The following is a 22,188-nucleotide window of genomic DNA, read 5'->3' as shown; positions in this document are numbered from 1 at the left end:
GAACTGACGAAAACACCACACGTACATGTGCACATATCTGTAGTTGATCGACCAATCTGACCCTTCAAAAAAATGGCAGGGAGAAACTGATGGACTGAGAAAGGAAGGGACAGTTCCCAGGGCGGCTGATTGGGAACTCTGCTCCTCATTTCCCAGCCTAACTAGTCAGTCTCCCACTTGTTAAAAATGGGTCAAGAAAGCGCTTTTGTTGATATAAGCCAGCAAAATAAACTATGACAAAGATGTTACCATATTTTCACCAAGGCTAATTCTGAGGCAGGGAACTAGTACCTTCCTATCAGACATGGGGATAGGCTTCTTTGTTTCTGATGTCAAACAGTTAATCATAAGATCTCGCATTTTCCTGCCTCCTCTGCTTTGATACTCTCCTATTTCTTTTGTTACCTGCAAAGATCTGACTGCAAAATGATCTGGTAATGCAAACTGCCATTCACTGGCTATCTTTCCCCAATATACTCAGGCCACATGGTGTTACAGAGGTCAATAAGATCTCCTTATCTAAAACTACCTAGTTGGAAGCTCCTCAGATGATTTCCTAATTGCAAGCAATAATCTATGAAAAGGGATGGTTCCTTGGCAAAACTTTTCTCCAGGTCTATCACTTTTGTCTCTCCTAAGGGGACCGGAAGAGCTTCCAAGTAGATGGTTTAGATAAGGAGTATCTTGTTGACCTCTGTAACACCACGTGGCCTGAGTATAAGTTAGAATATTGGGAAGAATATACAGTGAATGGCAGTTTGCGTTACCAGATCATTCTGCAGTCAGATCTTTGCAGGTAACAAAAGAAATAGGATTATCAAAGCAGAAGAGGCAGGAAAATGCAAGAACATGATACTAGCTCCCTGCCTCAGAACTAGCCTTGGCCAATATATGGTAACATCTTTGTCATAGTTTATTTTGCCGGCTTATATCAACAAAAGCGCTTTCTTGACCCATTTTTAACAAGCGGGAGACTGGCTGGTCAGGCTGGGAAATGGGGAGCAGAGTTCCCAATCAGCAATAAGGTTTCTTCGCCCTGGGGACAGTCCCTTCCTTTCTCAGTCCATCAGTTTCTCCCTGCCATTTTTTTGAAGGGTCAGATTGATCGATCAACTACAGATGTGTGCACATGTATGTGTGGTGTTTAAGTCAGTTCATTGTCTTGTTTGTCTGTCTGTCTGTGTCTGTCTATCTGTCTCTCTATGTGGAACACTAGAGTGTTGGGACCAGGGTGAAATCAGAAGTAGAAATTCTAGAGATGTCAGTGATATGCAACTCAGTGATTTAAGGAATGCAGTTGTTTTTGGAACTTGCTCGACAAGGTTTAAACGAAGATTTCTTATCAGAAGGTTGAGCCTACAGAGAAAGCAGAATTCTCAATCTAAATTTCCTATTAGAAGAACATTAATGGTTAACAGTTGTAATTCTTTTAAGAATCTGTACTATCTAGAAGAGCTGTGGAACTAGAACCTGAAACCAAAGTGAAATAAAGTCCAGAGAATGCAAGGCTTTAATCTTACAAGCCTCAGCCAATTGTAATGAGGAATTTAGCTGTTTTACAAACAACAGAGGTACATAAGCCACTAAAATAAAGTTTTCTCATATTCATAAATAGTTTTCTTATGTTTCCATAAACATTGACAGTCCAAGTGCTTTTTCTTATGCTAATATCAAAGTTTGGAAAAAACTAAAGGGCTTTTTCTGTGTCTGAGAACATGTTTGTATTCTTGTGGAATTGGTAAAAGTAACTGGTGTAGAAAGCTTATGATTTAAATAACTAAGGGACAAGAACTATTGAAATTAAGTCAAAGAGGGTTTTATCATGTTTTATATTAATTGGTGGTTCAAAGGTTTTATGCTGTTATATCAATGTACATATTTGTATCTGCATTGGATTAGAATATTTGACCTAGAAAATCTTGTGAGTTGAAATAATGTGGTACATAAAAACAGATTCATGTTTATTTTAAAACATGAGTTTCTAGAGTTATAAAGTTAGCTGCAAAACTTGTCCTACCAGTGTTTTTATTTGATCTCTGAGACTTTTGGAAACTAAAATTTCTAGAGGTACTTAGCAAAGAATTATAAGTGATCTCAGATGTCATCTTGATAGAGTTAAGCCATAGCATTGTGCCTTGGTATAGAGTTTGAGATAAAAATGGAGAATCTCATGGAAATGTGGGAACTTTTACTGACTATTAATCAGCCTGTCCTGTATGTGAAAATGCATGCTATTATTATGATAACTTTATTTCATGCCAAATTTTGTCTCCAGGTATCAACCTAGTCCTGACCTTCAGAGAACTTTGTACACAAGTGTGAAATGCTTTCTGTTCTATGGTAATCTGAGTGTTTAATCTTTTTGTATTTGTATTTTCCTAGAAATCAGAATTCTAAGATGTCTCTTGGTTAATTTCTAATGTAAAGTGAACTTTTGCCCAGTGAATATATGTTGTAAGAACTTTAGTTGTGAGCATCTCTAAAGCCTTTTAAAATATCAATAGAACTGATATAATGCTTTTGAAATGGTACTTCAGAGTATTTTTGTCAATGTTAAATGAGATGATTTAGTGTCTAAACTTGGGAGATCATGTTGTACTAAGTTCAGTAAAATAAGAGGTTAAACTTGTGGGATGACTATTAGGAATATAGATGTGTGTCTTAAGTCAGAAAGATAATTGATGGAGATGTCAGTGGGAAAAAGAAAAGGAATCCAGTTACAGAATGTTTGTAAAAGGAATGTGTATATGAGGTTTGAGGTTGGTTTAAGAAAAGGAACTGATCAAATTGTTTTGTTATAAGAAACTCTTTAAATCACATGCAGAATTGTTCTAGTACCTTTTCAGTAAGATCTATGGAAAAGACGATAGGTGGATTATCCGGACTCCTGTTACAGTGCTCTTAGATAATTGAGTTTTTCAAAAGTTGCAGGGAATCAAGGGTTTTGACATGGGATTGAAAACATGTTAAACGGTATGCTTTATCTCTACAGATTTTAGCTTCTTTTGACTAGGACTCACAGCAAACAGGTGTATTACATCTCTGTGAGTAAAGTGAAATGCTTGCTTTTCTCTTCTTTTGCACCTTCAGTATGTTTTTGATGTTTCATGGCTCTATGTTGGTTTGCATAAATCCAGACAAGTCTTTCCTCTCTGTAGTAGGGTCTACCCCTCATGCAGACAGGAAAAAAACAACTGTGGGACCCCAAAGCCCTCTTCCAGGGAAACAGTCAGGGGATCTGTCTAAATGACAGGAGTAGGGACTTAACTGGTACTGTTTCAAGTACCCTACAAATCTCAGGGCGACCCTAGAGGCAGGCCGGCTCAAGAAAAGACTGGAAACTATCACTGCTATAGAGAATGAGGAATCTAGGACTCTGCAATGACTAACTCAGTCTGGGCCTACTCTCAGTGTCAAGGAAAACCTGGAAACCTGGATTTCTCCCACCCCTGAAGAAGGGATGGGATGGACTCCTTTCTGCCGGGGCATCTCTGTGGAAAATGAGGCCCAAAGCCATATCCAGCTCAACCTGAAGGCTCAAGGACATCCATCCAGCTCATCGCGGGACATCTTCTGGCCAGGCCTGGGTAGCTCTGATGTGCCAGATAAGAGTAATGTCACTTTTGGTGTGTCTCCTGTCTTTAGCTGATCCCCAGGACTTCTCAGTAAATAATGGGGTATCCCAAATGGAGAGTTCTCTAATCTTACTGTGTTTATGCAAAAGAACAAGCCAGGTTTGTTAAACTATCTTGCAAAATTTTAAAATGAAGGTGAAGAGAAAACCATGTTTCCGCAACTCGTTTTTTTGTAAGAACCAGCTTCTAATTCTACAGAGGTGATTGAATAAATATATCCTAATCTTGATCTGAAAGATACCCCCTCTTTTGGGAAATTTAGATAAAACTTGGTTTACTGACTGTAGGAAAACAGACTAATCTATAAAGGAATTCAATGTTATACATGCTGTCACTTGTCTGATCAGAGCATTGGAAGCCAGAGTCTTACTAGGGTGAAGCTCATCTCAAAGTGCAGAATTGCTTCCCCCCAGTTTGTGAATTGGCCAAAGTGTCAAGAAAGGGCATCTAAACTGGTTAAAATAGATTGTATTAATATCTAGTTCTAAAATACTGTGAATTTTCTTTCTATACTTTCTGTATTGCATCTCATTTTCTGTGAACAGTCATTTGAAGAGAACAAGGATGTTAACAGCTCTTAATTTTGGTTGCATCATGGGATTAACACCAGAGAATATTTCCTCTAAGCCAGAATGCTCTGCAGAAGAGGAACGATGGACATTGGAGGTTTCCAAAGGAAGATGATGGATGATTTACCAACAAGGAAAGTTGCTAACTCCTGGACCAATGCAGTGGAATATTATTAAAGGGACTCAGTAGCAAGTAAGGTAGAAGTAACTCAGAACTGTGCTTTCTGTGCCATTAATGAACCTAGTGGAAATCTTGATCCTTCTCTCCTAACACCTATTCAGCATCAAGGAACTTAGAGGAGGATCGCAGCTTGGGTTTATGCAAATGATCAAATGCTCATATGTTCAAGGTATAAATATATGTTGGTTCTTATTGATAGCTTCAGTGTATGGGCAGAAGCTTTTCCAATCTGCACTGAGAAAGCCAGAGAATTGCTTGGTGTTTCTGTGTCCAGTAGAAAAATCTGGTCACAGGAAGTCATTTTTCTATCAGCGAAACCTGTGGGTAGAGAACTCTGTCCTTACTGGGTCAGAAAGGAACTTCTACTCCTCCAGGGTCTAACCATTTCAAAGCGATATCCCTCAGTCTAATCGAACTGATCTTTTCTTTCAGATAGCTTCAGGAACCCAACCAATTCATTGCGGAGGGCCACTAAAAAGCTGAGGTAGCATGAGATTTCACCCCTTGTGTAGGCAGGGCCAGCGCCCCATTGTCAGCGTGAAGCAGCTCCAGAAGACGGACCTTCTGCCATTCTCCCTTAAAGATTCAAGGTGGTGGAATCTCTGGGGGGGGGGCAATAGGATGTAGGCAGGTAGACAGGAAAGGCCCCCTCCCAAGGCAATGAAGAATGGGGATTTATGTGTGGTGTTGGGAGAAAAATGCTGCTTCTCTATACTGATCACACAGGGATGGTCTGAGACTCCACGGCCAAGCTTGGGGAGTGCCTTGAGCAGCGCTGAAGAGAAAGGGAGGCCCAGGAAAGCTGGCACAAGTCCTGGTTTAACCAGTCTCCTTGGCTAGCTACCCTCCTGTCAGTGTCAGCTTCCACCTTGGAGAAGATGACCATCAGCTCCCGCTGCTCCAGCACGGCTCGGTGTCCTCCTCAAATTCGTTCGTATCCATCCCCAGGAACACCTCCTGATGGAAGTCCTGGTTGAGGTGCCCGTCCAGCTCGAGCTTCACCCCGGGCAGGTGGTTGGGGGGCAGGGTCTCTGCTAGCTCAGTCCTGAGCAGAAGAGTGGTTGGCAGGCTGTGCAAAGGTGCACATCAACAGCCCGAGCTCCAGGAGCCAGAGGCAGCAAGCAAGAGGGCTGCTGAGTGGGGCTAGTCTGCAGGCCATGGTCGGCTGGGCCTGGCAGGAGCTGTGCACCTGCAGTCCCCCAGCAGAGTGGCCCAAAGCTGCTGTCTGACAACGCTGCCGACAGTTCCGAAGAGTTGGCTTTGCGGTGACCCAGACGCCCAGCCAGCCCACTCAGGCCGCCTCCATCCTGCTTCCAGGCAGACTGGTTGTCATCCCCTTGCTCGTGGTGACTGTTGGTCCCTGGGTCCTCAACCGCTTTGTGAACTTTGTTAGGCACCAAAATAACACTGTCCAGCTACTGGTACTAAAACAACCGTATCAGATTTTACAGCCTGCTGAGGAAGATTCCTCAGTATGAAGTGGAGAAAGGGAGGAATGTAAGGGACAGGCCCGAAATGGACTACCACCAGAATTAATTTAGCTTCGCTTAATAGGAACCTGCATTGCAAAATCACTTGTTTTTCAAGGAACAGGTCTAGATAACCTTTTTCAGATCCGCTTTATAGGAGCCTGCACTGCAAAATAACTGGTTTTTCTGCCCCTGAGCAAGGAATTCAGATACAGGTACTCGAAGGGTGGGGGTCAGACCAGATAACCGGATGTCTCTCACAAGACCCATGTTGCAAGACCCAGGACTGCCTTAAAAACCTGTCAGTTCCTCGGACTATGCATTGATCCAGGCCATCAAGTCTGCCGGAGGGGAAAGGGTGTTGCCCCATTCGCCCTCTCCTCTCTGGAAAGAAAGATGGCGGCCACATGGGAGCCTTGTGGACAGCAGGTATGAGCCGCGAGTGTGGGGGCGACTAGAACCTCATGGGAAGGGGGGCGTTTCGCTCCGCCCTTCACGCCCTACCGAGGCCACCGGTTGCCCCCCGCGAGCGGCTCTCCAGCACGGCCACGACTCCAGAACACAGAAACCAATTTCTTAACTATCTGACTTTCAGTAGAAATACTTCCAGGGTCAATAGGTAAAAGAGCAGAAACCCAAAACCAACATTTAATTCTTGAACCCAGCCGTAGAAAGCAAATCACGTCACAATGCTTTTTCAGCATGTCTGATTTGGGGGGGGGGGGGTAAACTCTAAATAATAGTGGTGAATCTTTTATTGAAACAATGAATCTAATCAAAGCAGATAGAGTGTTAACTAGAATTCATCTGCCTCACAGGGACGGGGAGGAGTGGGGGGTGGGGTTTTATTGGGGTTCTTCATGGTAAAAAATAAGTATTGGTAAAGGGAAATGTGTTTGATATTTGCATGACTGAGACATAAACCTGAAAGCTTTGTAACCTTTCCCACAGTGATTCAATAAATAAATAAAAAAAAAATTAAAAAAAAAAAAAACCTGTCAGTTCCTAAGCACCGACGCAAAATGCTGATCTTTAAACTATAGGCTAGGAAGTGATGTACCCTTAATTGGATTGGTTAAGAAAGCATCACATGTTGTTACAAATCTATTGGCTATGAAATGCACGGGCTTTGCTGTAACGGCCAGTGAAGGCCTATATAAGACCCCCTTTGAAGAAGTTCGGGGTCTTGCCTCACCTAACTGACCTGCGTGTCTGTGTAGGCGGCTTGACCCTGGCTAGCCAGTCTTCCAATAAACCTTGCTTGCTGTTTGCAGTCTCTGGAGTCTCTTTGTCGTTAAAGGGAGATCACGATCCGCGCCTTAACAGGTGAGGTGCTGGTGTCCGTGAACCCCTATGAGGAGCTGCCCCTGTACGGAGCCGAGGCCATCGCCCGGTACCAGGGCCGCGAGCTGTACGAGCGGCCGCCCCACCTCTACGCGGTGGCCAACGCTGCTTACCGCGCCATGAAGCAGCGGGCCAGGGACACCTGCATCGTCATCTCAGGTACGCCCAGCCGCCTCACCTGGTGCCAGGGAGGGGACCGAGCCGGTGTGGGCTAGACGGGGGCACTGATCTCACCCTTCCTCCCCAGGGGAGAGCGGGGCAGGGAAGACGGAGGCCAGCAAGCACATCATGCAGTACATCGCCGCAGTCACCAACCCCAGCCAGAGGGACGAGGTGGAGAGGTGAGGCTCAGGGCGTCAGAGGGACGAGGTGGAGAGGTGAGGCTCAGGGCGTCAGAGGGACGAGGTGGAGAGGTGCGGCTCAGGGCACCGGCTGCCCACAGGCTCCAGGGTGCGCCACATGCTCGGAACAGGCAGCTCGGCCAGCCGGGGACAGCGTCCGGCAGCCCAGCGCCTGCGTGCCACGGCGTGCGACCCCACACGACACGGTCGCCTGGTCACTGCCTTGAGCTCTGAGCCCAGAGCAGCCCCTGAGGACCCTGCAAACCTCCCTGCCAAGGTGCCGCGCTGCCGCAGTCCCTCCCAAGGGTCCCGACAGAAGGGACGTTGGCCAGTGGTTACAAAGGCCCCGGACAGTAGGCAGGAGGTTTGGGTAGAGAGTATGAATCTGGAAATCAGAGTCCTTCTGTCCTACACATGGGGACTCGTGGGGACATAGTGGTTCGTGTGGAGATGGGATGAGATGGGGCTCCGGAGAAAAGGAATACAAGTTGGTGGCAGTCTCCTTCAGGAAAGAACGAGGGCGCCGATGTACTGGGAAGCAGAGGCTTTCCTGGGGTCGGCACCTCCCACCAGCTCACACCATCTCAACCTCCTACCAGCTCACACCAGCTCACACCCACCAGCCTCACACCTCCCACCAGCTCACACCTCTTACCAGCTCACAACTCTCACCAACTCACACCAGCTCACACCTCCCACCAGCTCCCACCAGCACACACCTCACACCAGCTTACACCATCTCAACTTCCTACAAGTTCACACCTGCTCACACCTCACACCAGCTCACACCTCACCAGCTCACACCTCCCACCAGCTCACACCTCCCACCAGTTCACACCAGCCCACACCTCACACCTCACACTATCTTGCACCACCTCACACCAGCTCATGCCTCACAGCTGTGTGGCAGCAACATTTCCAAGCACCTGTGAGGAAGGCTCCCTGTCCCTGGTGTACATGGGGCAGCCGAGTGAAGGCCACCGCAGACTGCAGGTCCTCACACGGAGAGGGCTGGAGTGGGCTGCATCCCCACAGCAAGGGGCCTGCCTCATGACAGTCCCCCGCCCCCACCGTCCAGGGTCAAGGAGGTGCTGCTCAAGTCTACCTGCGTGCTGGAGGCCTTCGGCAATGCACGCACCAACCGCAACCACAACTCCAGCCGCTTCGGCAAGTACATGGACATCAACTTCGACTTCAAAGGGGACCCCATCGGCGGGCACATCCACAGCTACCTGCTGGAGAAGGTGGGCATGACGCACAGCCCCTGCCATGCCCAGGTCCCTGGCAAGTGTCCTGGCTGGGCACCCGCACTTAGTTCCTCCTCAGGGCCCCAGGACTCCCCAGCAAGCCCCCGCCTCCTGCTGTGCTTGGGGCAGTGGAAGCCTCACTCAGTCACCCCCTCTCCTCACAGTCCCGGGTCCTCAAGCAGCACGTGGGGGAGAGGAACTTCCACTCCTTCTACCAGGTAGGCTACATGGGGGGCAGGGCCACCCCACCACCCTCCCTACCCAGCTTCACTGAGGCTGTGTCTACGCCATGACTGACCTGCGTCTAAATCAGGTCTGGCTCACTTAGTGGGTGCTCTGAGGATGCTGGAAGTCTACACTGGCAGATCCACTGAGTGAGACCGATCCCCTGTTTGAAGCTGTGTCAGTCGCTAAAGTTGCTTCTACCTGGTCTTGGACAGTGTCTACACTGCATGACCCCTGATGTGGGTTCTTATAGACTGGGTTCAGTACCAGTGTTCCCCAGTGTGGGCACCCCCACCCCCTTGGGGGTGCTAAGACCATGTGGGGGGAGGGGGAGGATGGTAGCTCTGGGTACAACTGGGGGCTCTTTCTGCTTGTTCCAGAGGGGCATTTAGCCTGTTTCTCCTGGAGAGGGGTCAGAACCAGCCAAATATGGGTCGGAACCACTGGGTGCTGTGTCAGACAGCTTTTCACTCCAGTGGACTCTGATCTCCAAAGTGAGAGCTACCAGCTCGTTGGCAATGTCCACACCATCTCCGGATGCCCGGGAGGGGCGAGTTGTGGAGGTAGAGGAACAGCCGGCACTCAGGGACCCTAACTGAGGGTGCCATGGTCCCACAGATGCTGAGAGGGTGTGAGGACGAGGAGCTGCGAGCGCTGCACCTGCAGAGAAATCCTGCGCTGTACAACTTCACCCGCCAGGGAGCGGGGCTCAGTGTGAGCGGGGCTCAGCGTGAGGGGGACAGGGCTCGGTGTAGGTGGGCAGGGCCGAGAGTGAGCAGGGCTGGGCTCGGTGTGAGTGGGGCAAGGCTCAGTGTAGGTGGGGGTGTGGCTCAGTGTGGGCGGGACAGGGCTCAGTGTAGGGGGGCAGGGCTCAGTGTGAGTGGGGCGGGGCTCAGTGAGTGGGGCGGGGCTCAGTGTAGGTGGGGGCGGGGCTCAGTGTGAGCGGGACGGGGCTCAGTGTGAGTGGGGCGGGGCTCAGTGTAGGTGGGGGCGGGGCTCAGTGTGGGCGGGACGGGGCTCAGTGTGAGTGGGGCGGGGCTCAGTGTGAGTGGGGCTGGGCTCAGTGAGTGGGGCGGGGCTCAGTGTAGGTGGGGGCGGGGCTCAGTGTTGGCGGGATGGGGCTCAGTGTGAGTGGGGCGGGGCTCAGTGTGAGTGGGGCAGGGCTCAGTGTGAGTGGGGCGGGGCTCAGTGTAGGTGAGGGTGGGTCTCAGAGTGAATGGGGCGGGGCTCAGTGTGAGCGGGCGGGGCTCAGTGTTGGTGGGGGCGTGGCTCAGTGTGAGTGGGGCGGGGCTCAGAGTAGGTGGGGGCGTGGCTCAGTGTGAATGGGGCGGGGCTCAGTGTGAGCGGGGCGGGGCTCAGTGTAGTTGGGGCGGGGCTGAGCTCTTTGTGAGCCTGGCTGATCCATCCCTGTCCCGCAGTCTTGGTGCAGGCACGAGGCAGCTGTTCACGGGGCGTCGTCTGGGGCCCTGACTGATGGTCTTGGGGGGAGGTCAGTGCGGGGACAGAGGGATTGGGGTTCCGTCTGGCCCTGGTGTGCTGAGTCCCTTCGCCCCCAGGCCTTGGACACGGATGAGAGGAGCCACCACCAGGCGGTGGAAGAGGCCATGCGGGTGATTGGGTTCAGTGCAGAGGAGGTGTGCTCCGTGCGCCGGGTCCTGGCTGCCATACTGCACCTGGTGAGCCGCCAAGGGGGCTGGGGCGTCCCCACTGCACAGACAGCGGCCTCGGGAGGCCTCTGGTCAGCTCCCCTCTGCTGAAAATGCAATGGCTTTGGCTGAGGCTCCTCCTGAGCTTCGTTCCTGCTCAGAACGAGGCATGTCGTGCCCAGCGATGAGGCTGTGCTTGGTGTGCCAGCGTCTTCTGTCATTCCGGAGCTGGGTGGCTTTGGCGGGTCACTCGCTGCCTCTGAGCCTCTCGTCCGCGGGATCTGGAGGAGCAGGAGGGGCAGAACGCGGCTGCAGTCATGCAGTGGGATCCGTCAGGAGTCCGGGGGTCTTGGGGAAGGCGCGGGCCCGTCTCGGCTGTCTAAGGCAGCTCTGCCCGCCTGCACTGCCCTCCCTTCCTCCACCCCTCCAGCAGGGAGCAGGGAGCCCAGTCCACTCACGCTTCCCTTCACCAGGGAAACATCGAGTTTGTGGAGACGGCAGAGGACGGGCCAGAGCAAGGACATGTGGCAGTGGCGGCAGAGGAGCTGGTGGACCATGTGGCTGAGCTGACCGCCACGCCCCGGGACATGCTGTTGCGCTGTCTGCTGTCCCGCACCGTGGCCTCGGGAGGCCGGGAGCTCATTGAGAAGGGCCACACGTCGGCGGAGGCCAGCTATGCCCGCGATGCCTGTGCTAAGGTTTTCCGGGAGAAGGAGGCAGGGTTGGTGGGACCCAAGCAGCCTTCCCGAAGGGGTCAGGGCCAGATGCAGCCCTGGTAACAGGCTCCTGGCGTCCTCGCAGGCTATCTACCAGCGACTCTTCGAGTGGGTCGTGGCTCGCATCAACGGTGTCATGGAGCCTCGGGACCGGGACCCCAGGCGCCACGGGAAGGACACGGTGATCGGTGTGCTGGACATTTACGGCTTCGAGGTGCTCCCAGTCAACAGGTGGGTGACCAAGGACACCCCCACTCGCTCCCCACTAGGGCCCCCTTCTTCTCAGGAGTGCCCCTGGGAAGGGAACAGGCTCCTGGGGACTGTCCCCACTGGTCCCTGCCTCATGCCTCATCCTGTGCTGTCCACCTGGCGGTGACCAGGAAGACAAAATCTTGGGCTCACTTCCCTTTAAGTGAGGGATGCCTGACATTTTCCAGGGTCCCCCGAGCCCCACCAGGCGTGATCCCTGAGTGCAGAGGCAGGAGTAAGCCATGAGCACGGTCGATGTGGCCCTAACACCTGATCCAAACCAAAAACTGCTTCGGGGAGAGAAAGAGAGCCTTTCCTTTTATTTATTTTCTTCTCTTTGGGTCACACCCAGCGATGCTCAGGACTCTGCACTCAGGAATCACTCCTGGCGGTGCTCTGGGGACCCTATGGGATGCTGGGAACTGAACCCGGGTTGGCGGCGTGCAAGGCAAACGCCCTCCCCGCAGTGCTATGGCTCCAGCCCCCCAAAACTGCTTTGAAGAGTGTGAGCGGAGGCGGGGGCAGAGGGAGGTGGTGGTGGTGGGGGTGGGGGGAATCCCCAGAGCCAGAGCCAGTGCAGTGAAGCACGTTGCTGGGCGCGGCCCGCCGACAGCTTTGAGCAGCTCTGCATCAACTACTGCAACGAGAAGCTGCAGCAGCTCTTCATCCAGCTCATCCTGAAGCAGGAGCAGGAGGAGTACGAGCGGGAGGGCATCGCCTGGCAGGCGGTGAGTGCGGCGCGGGCGGCCGCGGGCGGGGCGTCCCTGGGACGGGGCGCACGGGGCGCGCGAGGAGGTGCTGGCGGCTCGGTTCACTGTGTGCAGGTGGAGTACTTCAACAACGCGGCCATCGTGGAGCTGGTGGAGCGGCCGCACCGCGGCATCCTGGCCGTGCTGGAGGAGGCCTGCTGCACGGCGGGCACCGTCACCGACCGCCTCTTCCTGCAGACGCTGGACACGCACCACCGCCACCACCCGCACTACTGCAGCCGCCAGGTGCGCCCGCGCCGCGCGCCCTCGGTGCGGGCGGGGCCCGGGCCGCGCCCACCCTGCTCACCTGTGCTGCCCCACAGCTGTGCCCCACCGACAAGACCATGGAGTTCGGCCGGGACTTCCGCATCAAGCACTACGCGGGGGACGTCACGTAAGGCGGGTGCGGGCAGGGGGTGGAAGAGGGGTAGCACCCCTGCGCCCCCCCTCCCACGCTCTCCTGAGGGGGCACACCCGGCTGTGCTCAGCGCTTGCTTCTGCCCTGGCTCTGTCTACCCCAGGAATTTTTACGCCCGGCTGCTCCATCTGGGGGTCCGGGCTCCAACCCCAGTCGGCCTCGAGCAAGGCAAGAGCCCTCCCTGCCCACTCGGTCCGCAGCCGCCCCCACCCCCTTCCGAAAACACAGAAATCAAACCCCTCACCGGACTCGCAAGGGAAAAATCAGGGAGTGACCCTTGAAACAGTAGTTTCAAGTACAGGTGTATCTTTGGGGGAACTTTACGCAACACCTGTCCAGGTCATAGAGATAACGGAGTGGGTGCTGTTTGGATGCAGCCAACCCCGGTTTCATCCCTGGCACCACATGTAGTCATGAACATTCCCAGCAGTGATTCCTCATCACAGAGGTAGGAGGAACCCCTGAGCCCTGCTCGGCATGACCCCAAAATAAAAGATAGATTAATAAAAGTGTTCCCCTGGAAAACAGACTGCTAGTGCAGATAAGGTGTGTGTAACCATGCCGCCGGCCTGCGTTGATCCCCGGGCAGCTTTAGAAATGGTCAAAAAATAATAGATCAGGGGGCTGGAGAGATAGCACAGTGGGTAGGGCGTTTGCCTTGCACGCGGCCGACCCGGGTTTGATTCCCAGCATCCCATAGGGTCCCCTGAGCACTGCCAGGAGTAACTTCTGAGTACAGAGCCAGGAGTAACCCCTGTGCATCGCCAGGTGTGACCCAAAACGCAAAAAAAAAACCGATCATAGTAAACAAATAAAGATCTTTATCTGGGCTAGAGAGCTAGTATGTGGATAAGATGTTTGCCTTGCACGCGGTCAACCCGCTTCAATTCCTGGCACTGCATATGGTTCCACAAATATTGCCAGTAGTGTTCCTTGAGCACACAGCCAGGAGTGAGCTCTAAGCACAGAGCCTGAGCATAGAGGCCCGAGCACCACCAGGTGTGGTCCAGTAACAGAACAAAGGAACAGAAGAATAGGATGGGATGAACGGAACACAGGATGTCGGTCAGATCTGCTGACCAGACCCACATGCAAGCCCTGAAGTTAGTCGCCTGCTGCTGTCCTGGTGGCCAGTGGCACTGCTCACCCCTGGATGTCTGTGTGTGCGCTTTCGAGCTGTGGTGCTCCCATGCTTCAGGGATCACGGTGCTCTCACTGCAGTGCTCTTGCAGGCTCATGTCACATTCCCATTGTGGTCGTGCTCAGACGCTTGCTCACCAGTCCATAGTCTGAGCACCCTCCCACGCAGAAGTCACTGGATGCACTGGGGCCCAAGATCCTATGGGGTGGAGGTGGGAGCTCCTTGGAGCCAGGTCCGGGCAGCTGCCTGAGCCCGCCAGAAGTAGAACCTAGACTGTGGCACTGAGCTTTCTAGCGAGGAACAAGGCAGTGGAGTCTGAGTCCTCAGTGCTCATGAGGTGCAGCCGGTGGCCGTCACCGAGACTCATGGAAACGGTGCTGAGCCTGGTCTGGCACAGCAAGCACAGAGAGCTCGAGTAACTTGTTGTGAGTGCGTCTTTGGAAGAAGTGTTCTCCCTGGGAGCGCGGGTGACTCAGGGGAGCATGGGAGAGAGAGCCGGGCAGGTGGGGCAAGGGGCTCGCAGACACCCTCACAGACCTGTGCCCGCAGGTACTCGGTGGAGGGCTTCATCGACAAGAACAGAGATTCCCTCTTTCAGGACTTCAAGCGGCTCCTGTACAACAGGTAACGGGGCACCCGCTGCATTCAACAGGGGTGGCTGCAGGCCAGAGGCTCAGGCCGCTCAGTTCTGAGCCCACCCCCCAGCCCCGCCCAAAGGCCATGGGGCTTCAAGGGCTGAGGCAGGGCAGCTGGGCATTCAGCCTGTGTCCACAGCAAGGACCCCATCGTGCGGGCCATGTGGCCGGACGGGCAGCAGGACATCACTGAGGTGACTAGGAGGCCCCTGACAGCAGGCACGCTCTTCAAGAACTCCATGGTGGCCCTGGTGGAGAACTTGGCCTCCAAGGTATGGCCTCCCAGAGCCACTGTCTCTGCCTGACCCGCAACCGCGTGTCCTGGGGGAGGTTGTGGCCACCCAGTGTGCTGCACTCACACCTCTCACGGCGTGAACAGCAGAATCTGGTTGTGGGATTTATGGTGAGGTCTGGGGATTCCTGCTCTGAGTTTGAGGGTCATGGCCCTGGGGTCACAGGGACAACAGGGGAAGCCAAAAGCTGGTTCCGTGGTGCAGGAGCATGTGGACAGGAACACTGGGCTGGAGCACTGAGCAAGGAGCCCTGGATGGGAGCACCAGATAGGAGCACTGTCTTAGGAAGCTAAGAGGCAGGTGCCACAGGGGGCCAGGGTGACTGGACAATACCCAGGACAGCCTGAGAGCCTATGAAGTGAGAGATGGGATGGGTGGGCACAGCTTCCCAGATCGACTGGTCTCGGGGGCCTGTTCTGCGCTACCCAGCCTCAGGCCCTGCTCCACCACCACCCTGAGCTCCCCTCCTCCCCACTGCGCACAGCTCTCCTGTCCCAGTGCTCCAGGCCTGCGGCAGTGGCCAGCCCACACTGTCCTGTCCCTGGCAGGAGCCCTTCTATGTTCGCTGTATCAAGCCCAACGAGGACAAGGTGGCCAGGAGGCTGGATGAGAGTCACTGCTGCCACCAGGTCACGTACCTGGGGCTGCTGGAGAATGTGAGGGTCCGCAGGGCCGGCTTTGCCTCCCGCCAGCCCTACTCCCGCTTTCTGCTCAGGTACAGACCCCCTCTCCTGTCCCTGCGTGCTGCAGAGGCCAGTGAGCCAAGGGCGTGGAGGCGGAGCACAGCGGCAGGGCTGGGCCAGGTGGGGCGGCAGGGGCCGGTAGGGCAGGTGCGGCCAGGGATGGGCCGGAGGGTGCGCCAAGGGGGAGCTCACCCCGGGGGGCTCACATCCTCTGCGGGTCCTGCGGTGACAGGTACAAGATGACTTGTGAGTACACGTGGCCCAACCACCTGCTGGGTTCCGACCGGGCAGCCGTGGCCGCCCTCCTGGAGCAGCACGGGCTACAGGACGACGTGGCCTTCGGCCACAGCAAGCTGTTCATCCGCTCGCCCCGAACTCTGGTCACGCTGGAGCAGAGCAGAGCCCGCCTCATCCCCATCATCGTGCTGCTGCTGCAGAAGGTGAGGGGGGGTCGGGGTGGGGCCGGGGCCGGGGCGGAGCAAGCCGTGGGCGAGACTCGTATGGGCGTGGCATAGGGGGCGGGGCAAGCACCGGCGTGTGGGCGTGGCGCAAGGGGCGTGGCGTGTGGGCGGGGCCCAGAGGGATCAAGCAAAGGTACGTGACCTTGTGGGCGGGGCTTTATGGGCGGGCCCAGAGGCTCAAGCATTGGTATGTGGTCTTGTGGGCGGGGCCAGAAGGGGCGTGGCGTGTGGGCGGGGCCCAGAGGGCTCAAGCAAAGGTAGGAGACCTTGTGGGCGGGGCTTTATGGGCGGGCCCAGAGGCTCAAGCGTTGGTATGCGGTCTTGTGGGCGGGGCCAGGAGGGGCGTGGCCTGTGGGCGGGGCCCATAGGGATCAAGCAATGGTACACGATCTTGTGAGCTGACCCAGAGGCGCAAGCGCTGGTATGCTATCTTGTGGGCGGGGCCAGAAGGGGCGTGGCGTGTGGGCGGGGCCCAGAGGGATCAAGCAAAAGTACACAACCTTGTGGGCGGGGCTTTATGGGCGGGCCCAGAGGCTCAAGCGTTGATATGCGGTATTGTGGGCGGGGCCAGAAGGGGCGTGGCGTGTGGGCGGGGCCCAGAGGGATCAAGCAAATGTACGCGACCTTGTGGGCGGGGCTTTGTGGGCGGGCCCGGAGGCTCAAGCATTTGTATGCGGTCTTGTGGGCGGGGCCAGGAGGGGCGTGGCGTGTGGGCGGGGCCCAGAGGGATCAAGCAAAGGTTCGCGACCTTGTGGGCGGGGCTTTATGGGCGGGCCAAGAGGCTCAAGCATTGGTATGCGGTCTTGTGGGCGGGGCCAGAAGGGGCGTGGCGTGCGGGGTGGTTCGGGGCGGGGCGCGGCGGGGCGGGGCGGCTCCGCTAACGGGTGGGAGGGGTGTGAGCTCTGCGCACCGAGCGTCCAGGGTGGACAGGAACCCTGGGGACAGTAGGGGCCGCCCCAGCGCTACTCAGGCAACAAGTGTGGGTGCCTCCCAGGTCACCTTGGTTCCGTGGTCCCCAGCTTCAGGCTGCGGCCAATCGAGGGGCTCCAAACAAGATCTGGAGGCGTGAGAATTTGGGAGCCTCTGGCTTCCTTCCTTTGTCCTCCACTGGGCAGGTAGCAGGGCTAGTGGAGAACCCGCCGCTGCCCGCGCCCACAGCGCCGCCTGGTGCCTGGAATACAAACGCTTGGTATGATTTGGTTTGGGGGTCACACCGGGCGGTGCTCAGAGACTCGGAGCTTAGTAGCAGGGAAGCACGTGGGCTGCCGAGGATGGAACCCGGGCCGGCCGCTGTACCATCGCTCCAGCCTGGGAACCGGTTATTTAGGAGCTGAAATCCCTTAACGTCTGCTCAAAAATCATCTTGTTGTTATCCACCTCTCCCCATAACTTTTTATCGCTTTAGCAGCAACGCTGAAAGATTTAAATGGTGACGATTGTGTACTCACTTTTTCTCCACATTCACATAAAGGAGTGTGTGTGTGTGTGTGTGTGTGTGTGTGTGTGTGGGTGTGTGGAATCACATCATAGGACCCTATTTCAGGAAGCATATTCTAAGAACTAGTATTTTAATTTTTAGATCCAAATTCACATCAGCAGTTTAAGAACTCTAACACTGACAAAATAAAAAATACATCTCAGTATCTAATATGTAGGTCAGTGCCCTATTGTTACCATGGCATCTTTTTTACTTTATTATTTTTTGTTTCGTTTTTGCTCACAACCAGCAGTGCTTGGGGGATATTCCTAGTTCAGTGCTCAGGGCTCACTCCTGACAGTGCTTGGGGACCCAGGCCTCCTGCTTTGCACAAAGCATATGCCCAGTCCTTTAAACGCTCTCCAGCCCCAAATATGACATCTTCTTACCATTTTTCTTTTTTTTTCAGGACCGGGAATTAGATCGGGTCTCCTGAGCGCTATCACTAAGCTCGCCCCATGCCCCTCCCTCTCCAGATACAGTGCAGGGCTTAAGGCATTTGCCTTGCATGTGTCCTACCACCACCACAGCAAGAGGTCCCCTGGACCCTCGGGAGTGATGTCTGAGCACAGAGCCAGGAGTAAGCCCTGAGCACTGCCAGGGTATCCCAAAAACAGCAATTAAAAAAACCTGGAACCCAGAGGGCTGGAGTGAGGCTCTTGGCTTGACCCTGGTTCCATCTTGAGTTGTGACAGGTTCTCCCAGAACTGAAAGGAATATCCCAAACACCCCTCAAAGTACCGAACCCATCAGTGACAATACGTTTCATTTATCTCCCTTAACATATGGGGTGACTTGGGTGCAGCAGAGATGTTCCAAGGGCTGTAGCATGGGGATGCCTGGGTTTTATCCCTGGCACCATATGGTCCCCAAGCACTGCAGGGAGCACTCCCAACCTCCAAGCCAGGAGTGGCCCCTGAACACCAGTGGGTATGGCCCCCAAACCAAACCAACAGCCAGATACCCATTTTGGTATTTTTTTTCTTGAGTCACACCCAGCTTTGCACAGGGGTTACTCCTGGCTCATGCACTCAGGAATGACTCCTGGCGGTGCTGGGGGGACCATATGGGATGCTGGGGATCGAACCTGGGTCAGCCGGGTGCAAGGCAAATGCCCTACCCGCTGTGCTATCACTCCAACCCCCCATTTTGAGTCTGTCACAATATCATGATCTCAAGCACAGGGTTTCTCGAAAGTTTGTGCTTCATTGCTGGGCCATCCTGCAGTGTCCACGCCCTGTCAACTTCCAGTCGAGGCTGCTGTCCCTGGGAGGGGCTTATTTCTGGGTCGCCCTGGGGTAGCCTTCTGTCTCACTTTTCCTATAAGCCCAAAGTCAGCCGAAAGCAGGTCAGATGCATTTGTAGGAGAGAGCGTGCCCCCAACCTCACAGAGGACGTGGGGGTGCCCAGCTGTAGGAATCACAGCTTCTTCTTTTGGGGGCTACACCCGGCAGTGCTCAGGGCTCACTCCTGGCTCTGGATTCAGGGAGGGCTCAGAAGATGGTATGGGGTGCTGGGGATTGAACCCAGGCCGGTCCTGTGCAAGGCAAAGGCCATCCACACTGCACTCTCTCCAGCCCTGGAATGGCAACTTCAGGGCAGTGGCGAGAACCGCTCCTTCTAGGACCTGCTCCTGGCAGAGCCCCAGACGTAGCCAGAGTCTCAGGCTGGGGTGAGGGAGAGCTTCAGAGAGAAGCAGTGCTTGTAGGGGAAGGGGCGTCGTGGGGCCCAGCGAGGCCTGACCCAGGGCTCCCTCCGTCCTCTCCCCAGGCGTGGCGGGGCACCCTGGCCCGGTGGCGCTGCCGGCGGCTCCGGGCCGTCTACACCATCATGCGCTGCTTCCGGAGACACAAGGTGCGCGCCCACCTGGCCAGGCTGCAGCAGCAGTTCCAGGCCGTGCGGCAGCCCCCGCTGTATGGGCGGGACATGGTCTGGCCCCCGCCCCCCGCCGTGCTGCAGCCTTTCCAGGACACCTGCCAGGTGCTCTTCTGCAGGTACCACTCAGACCGCCAGCGTCTGCTGGGTGAAGGGGAGCAGGATCGGAGCCCCTCGGGGACACAGGGACCCTCGTGGGAGAAGCCGCTGTGCCTGCCCCGAGCTGCCTGGAGCCCGTGATGCCCCTGCTGTGCCAGGGGGTGGGGGGGGTCAGGCCCGGGCTTCGGGAAAGGGGACACTGCCTCTGAGTGGGCCTGGGGGGCTGGGCGGGAGTTCTCTGGCAGAGGCCCTGAGACCCCCTGCAGGGGGCAGCAGGCCCCAGAGAGGCAAAGCCTGCATGGGATGCACGGGACCTGGACGGGAATGCACGACGCCCTCTGACCCCTGCAGGTGGCGGGCGTGGCAGCTGATCAAGAACATCCCCCCTTCAGATGTGGCCCAGATCAAAGCCAAGGTTGCGGCCATGGGTGCCCTGCAGGGGCTGCGGCCGGACTGGGGCTGCCAGCGGGCCTGGAGCCAGGACTACTTGTCTTCGGTGAGTGTTGGCAGCTGGCGAGAGACGGGGGACCCGCGGCCCTGCCCAGCCCAGCTGCGTTCTCCCTCCTGTCTGTCTGTCTGTCTGTCTGTCCATGGGTCCTGCCCCTCTCTGCTCTTTGCAGTCGCAGGGTCTCTTTACTCAGCCTTGCTGTGCTCACAGCTGCCCTCCAGATGTTCCCCCTGCTAGCCTGCACCCTGCTCTCAGCGCAGCCCCCGCTCCCAGCACGCCCCCCGGGTTCCCAGGCAGAGCCCGTGGTGGCGGGAGTGAGTCCCAGGCCCTGCCTGGAAACGTGTCTGACCCTGCTGGGCCTGGGCCTCCCAGCAACAAAGACCCCCCGGAGACCCAGGGGTTGAGAGGGGGATGGGCATGCATCTGAGGCCTGGGGAGCAGCCGGCTGGCCGGGGTCAGCCCTAGGGGAAGGGCGATTGCTGGTCCACAAGGGGTACTGAGGACCCCGTGCCAGCTGGTCCCTCTGTCCGCAGGCCACAGACAACCCTGCAGCCTCAGATCTGTTTGCTCAGCAGCTGAGGAGCTTGAGGGAGAAGGACGGCTTCAGCACGGTTCTCTTCTCCTGCCACGTCCGGAAGGTGAGGAGGGCTCCCCAGGGTGGGGGGGCACGGCCAGGGTGGGGTGCAAGGGACAAGCAGAACCAAGGAGGCAAGGGCCAGGGGACAGTGGGCAGGACCAGGCGGGGGCAACAGGGCAGCCCCAGCTCAGGGCTGTCCACTGCTCCTAAAACTCCTGCCATCAGAGGTAAGGAAGGGGGCAGCCGGCCACCCCCACAGAGTGCCCCAAGTGTGGACAAGTGACCCCCATGGCCACCCTGCAGGTGAACCGCTTCAGCAAGCGCCGGGACCGGGCGCTCCTACTCACTGACCGGCACCTGTACAAGCTGGAGCCCGGCCGGCGGTACCGCGTGATGCGGGCACTGCCCATCCATGAGGTGAGTGTCCCTCCCACCCCCTGCGCACCCCTACCCTCTGCTCCTTCTGCAGATCCCCCACGCAGGGTGGGGCAAGAGTGTGTCCTGGGGGCTCGGAAGGAAGAAGAACGTCCGTCCTGGCTGTGTACGCGGGGTGGTGCGTACCCTGACCCTTCCCTCACTCAGGTGACCGGGCTGAGCGTGACCAGTGGGCGGGACCAGCTGGTGGTGCTGCACGCACAGGGCCACGACGACCTGGTGGTGTGTCTGCACTGTGCGCAGCCCCCACAGGACAACCGCGTGGGAGAGCTGGTGGGCGTGCTGGCCGCACATTGCCAGGGGTGAGCTGTCCTGCCTGCCCTCCCCGCGCCCCCGCGTCCCCAGGGGTGAGCTGTCCCGGCCCCCAGCCCCCGTGTCCCCAAGGGCGAGCTGCCTTGGCCCCCGTGTCCCCAGGGGCGAGGTATCCTGGCCCCCGCGTCCCCAGGAGCGAGCTCTCTGCAGCCCTGTGCTCCCAGGGGTGAGCTGTCCCACCCCCGTGTCCCCAGGGGCGAGCTGCCCCCGGCCCACTAGGCGCCCTGACCCGCCGCCCTGTCCCCAGGCAGGGCCGCCCGCTGGCCGTGCGCGTGTCCGACTGCATCCCCCTGAGCCAGCGCGGGACGAGGCGCCTGGTATCGGTGGAGCGTGGCCCGGAGCAGGCCCAGCCCGACTTCCGCTGCGCCCGCGGGGCCTTCACCCTGCTCTGGCCGGGCCCCTGAGTGGCCCCAGCTCAATAAAGAACGTTGGTTTTCTGCCCGGCTGGGTGTGTGCCCCCTGCGGCCCTGTGCCCCAGAGTCCCCCAGCACGCCTGCCGCAGGAGTCGGTGCGCCTGCAGGGGCCGGGCCGGCCTCCCTGGGGCCTGCACGTCCTCACAGCCTGTGGCCGGTCCGCCCCAGCTGCACAGCGCCCCTCACTTGGTCCCATCCTGGCAGAGGCCCATGGAGGCGCTGGGCGGACACAAGCCAGGTGGGCTCTGACCAGCTGCCCTGGAACAGCATCTGTGATGGGCTGCCTGGACGCAGACAGTGGTGGGCCCAGATCCCTTGTACTGGGCAGCAGAGCCCACCTGGCCAGCATCCCCCCCCCAGCACCCATTGGTGTGAAGGAGGTGAGCGTCTGCCTGCTCAGCTGCCTGGGTTTTGGGGCTTGGTCCTGGGGCTTTCCCTGGTTCCTGTTTGTTTACTGCCCCTCTGTCTTTGGGGCCACACCCAGCTCCGTGCACCCGCAGTGCTCAGGCACCCACCGAGACCCACCAGCCCTCATGACTCATCGTTTCTT

The 22,188-nt window shown here is 56.4% G+C and overlaps 1 protein-coding gene across 1 annotated transcript; it reads left to right on the top strand.

The window, feature by feature from the left end:
- The first annotated feature begins 7,213 nt into the window (after positions 1 to 7,213).
- Positions 7,214 to 21,629, top strand: LOC130044690 (unconventional myosin-Ig-like). The gene is made up of 21 exons (XM_056137321.1): positions 7,214 to 7,357; positions 7,446 to 7,539; positions 8,618 to 8,783; positions 8,951 to 9,004; positions 9,630 to 9,725; positions 10,568 to 10,687; positions 11,131 to 11,355; positions 11,459 to 11,604; positions 12,236 to 12,350; positions 12,447 to 12,617; positions 12,695 to 12,765; positions 14,480 to 14,554; positions 14,705 to 14,837; positions 15,407 to 15,573; positions 15,774 to 15,981; positions 19,250 to 19,473; positions 19,805 to 19,949; positions 20,435 to 20,539; positions 20,782 to 20,895; positions 21,061 to 21,215; positions 21,473 to 21,629. Exons 1-21 carry the CDS (start codon positions 7,318 to 7,320, stop codon positions 21,627 to 21,629), a joined length of 2,781 nt encoding a protein of 926 aa, XP_055993296.1. The 5' UTR covers positions 7,214 to 7,317.
- Positions 21,630 to 22,188: the final 559 nt, after the last annotated feature.

Source organism: Sorex fumeus, unplaced genomic scaffold, assembly GCF_029834395.1.
Source record: "Sorex fumeus unplaced genomic scaffold, SorFum_2.1 ptg000123l, whole genome shotgun sequence".
NCBI classification, from domain to species: Eukaryota; Metazoa; Chordata; class Mammalia; order Eulipotyphla; family Soricidae; genus Sorex; species Sorex fumeus.
The sequence above is the reverse complement of the archived record's forward strand: the minus strand, read 5'-3'. Positions and strand labels throughout refer to the sequence as shown.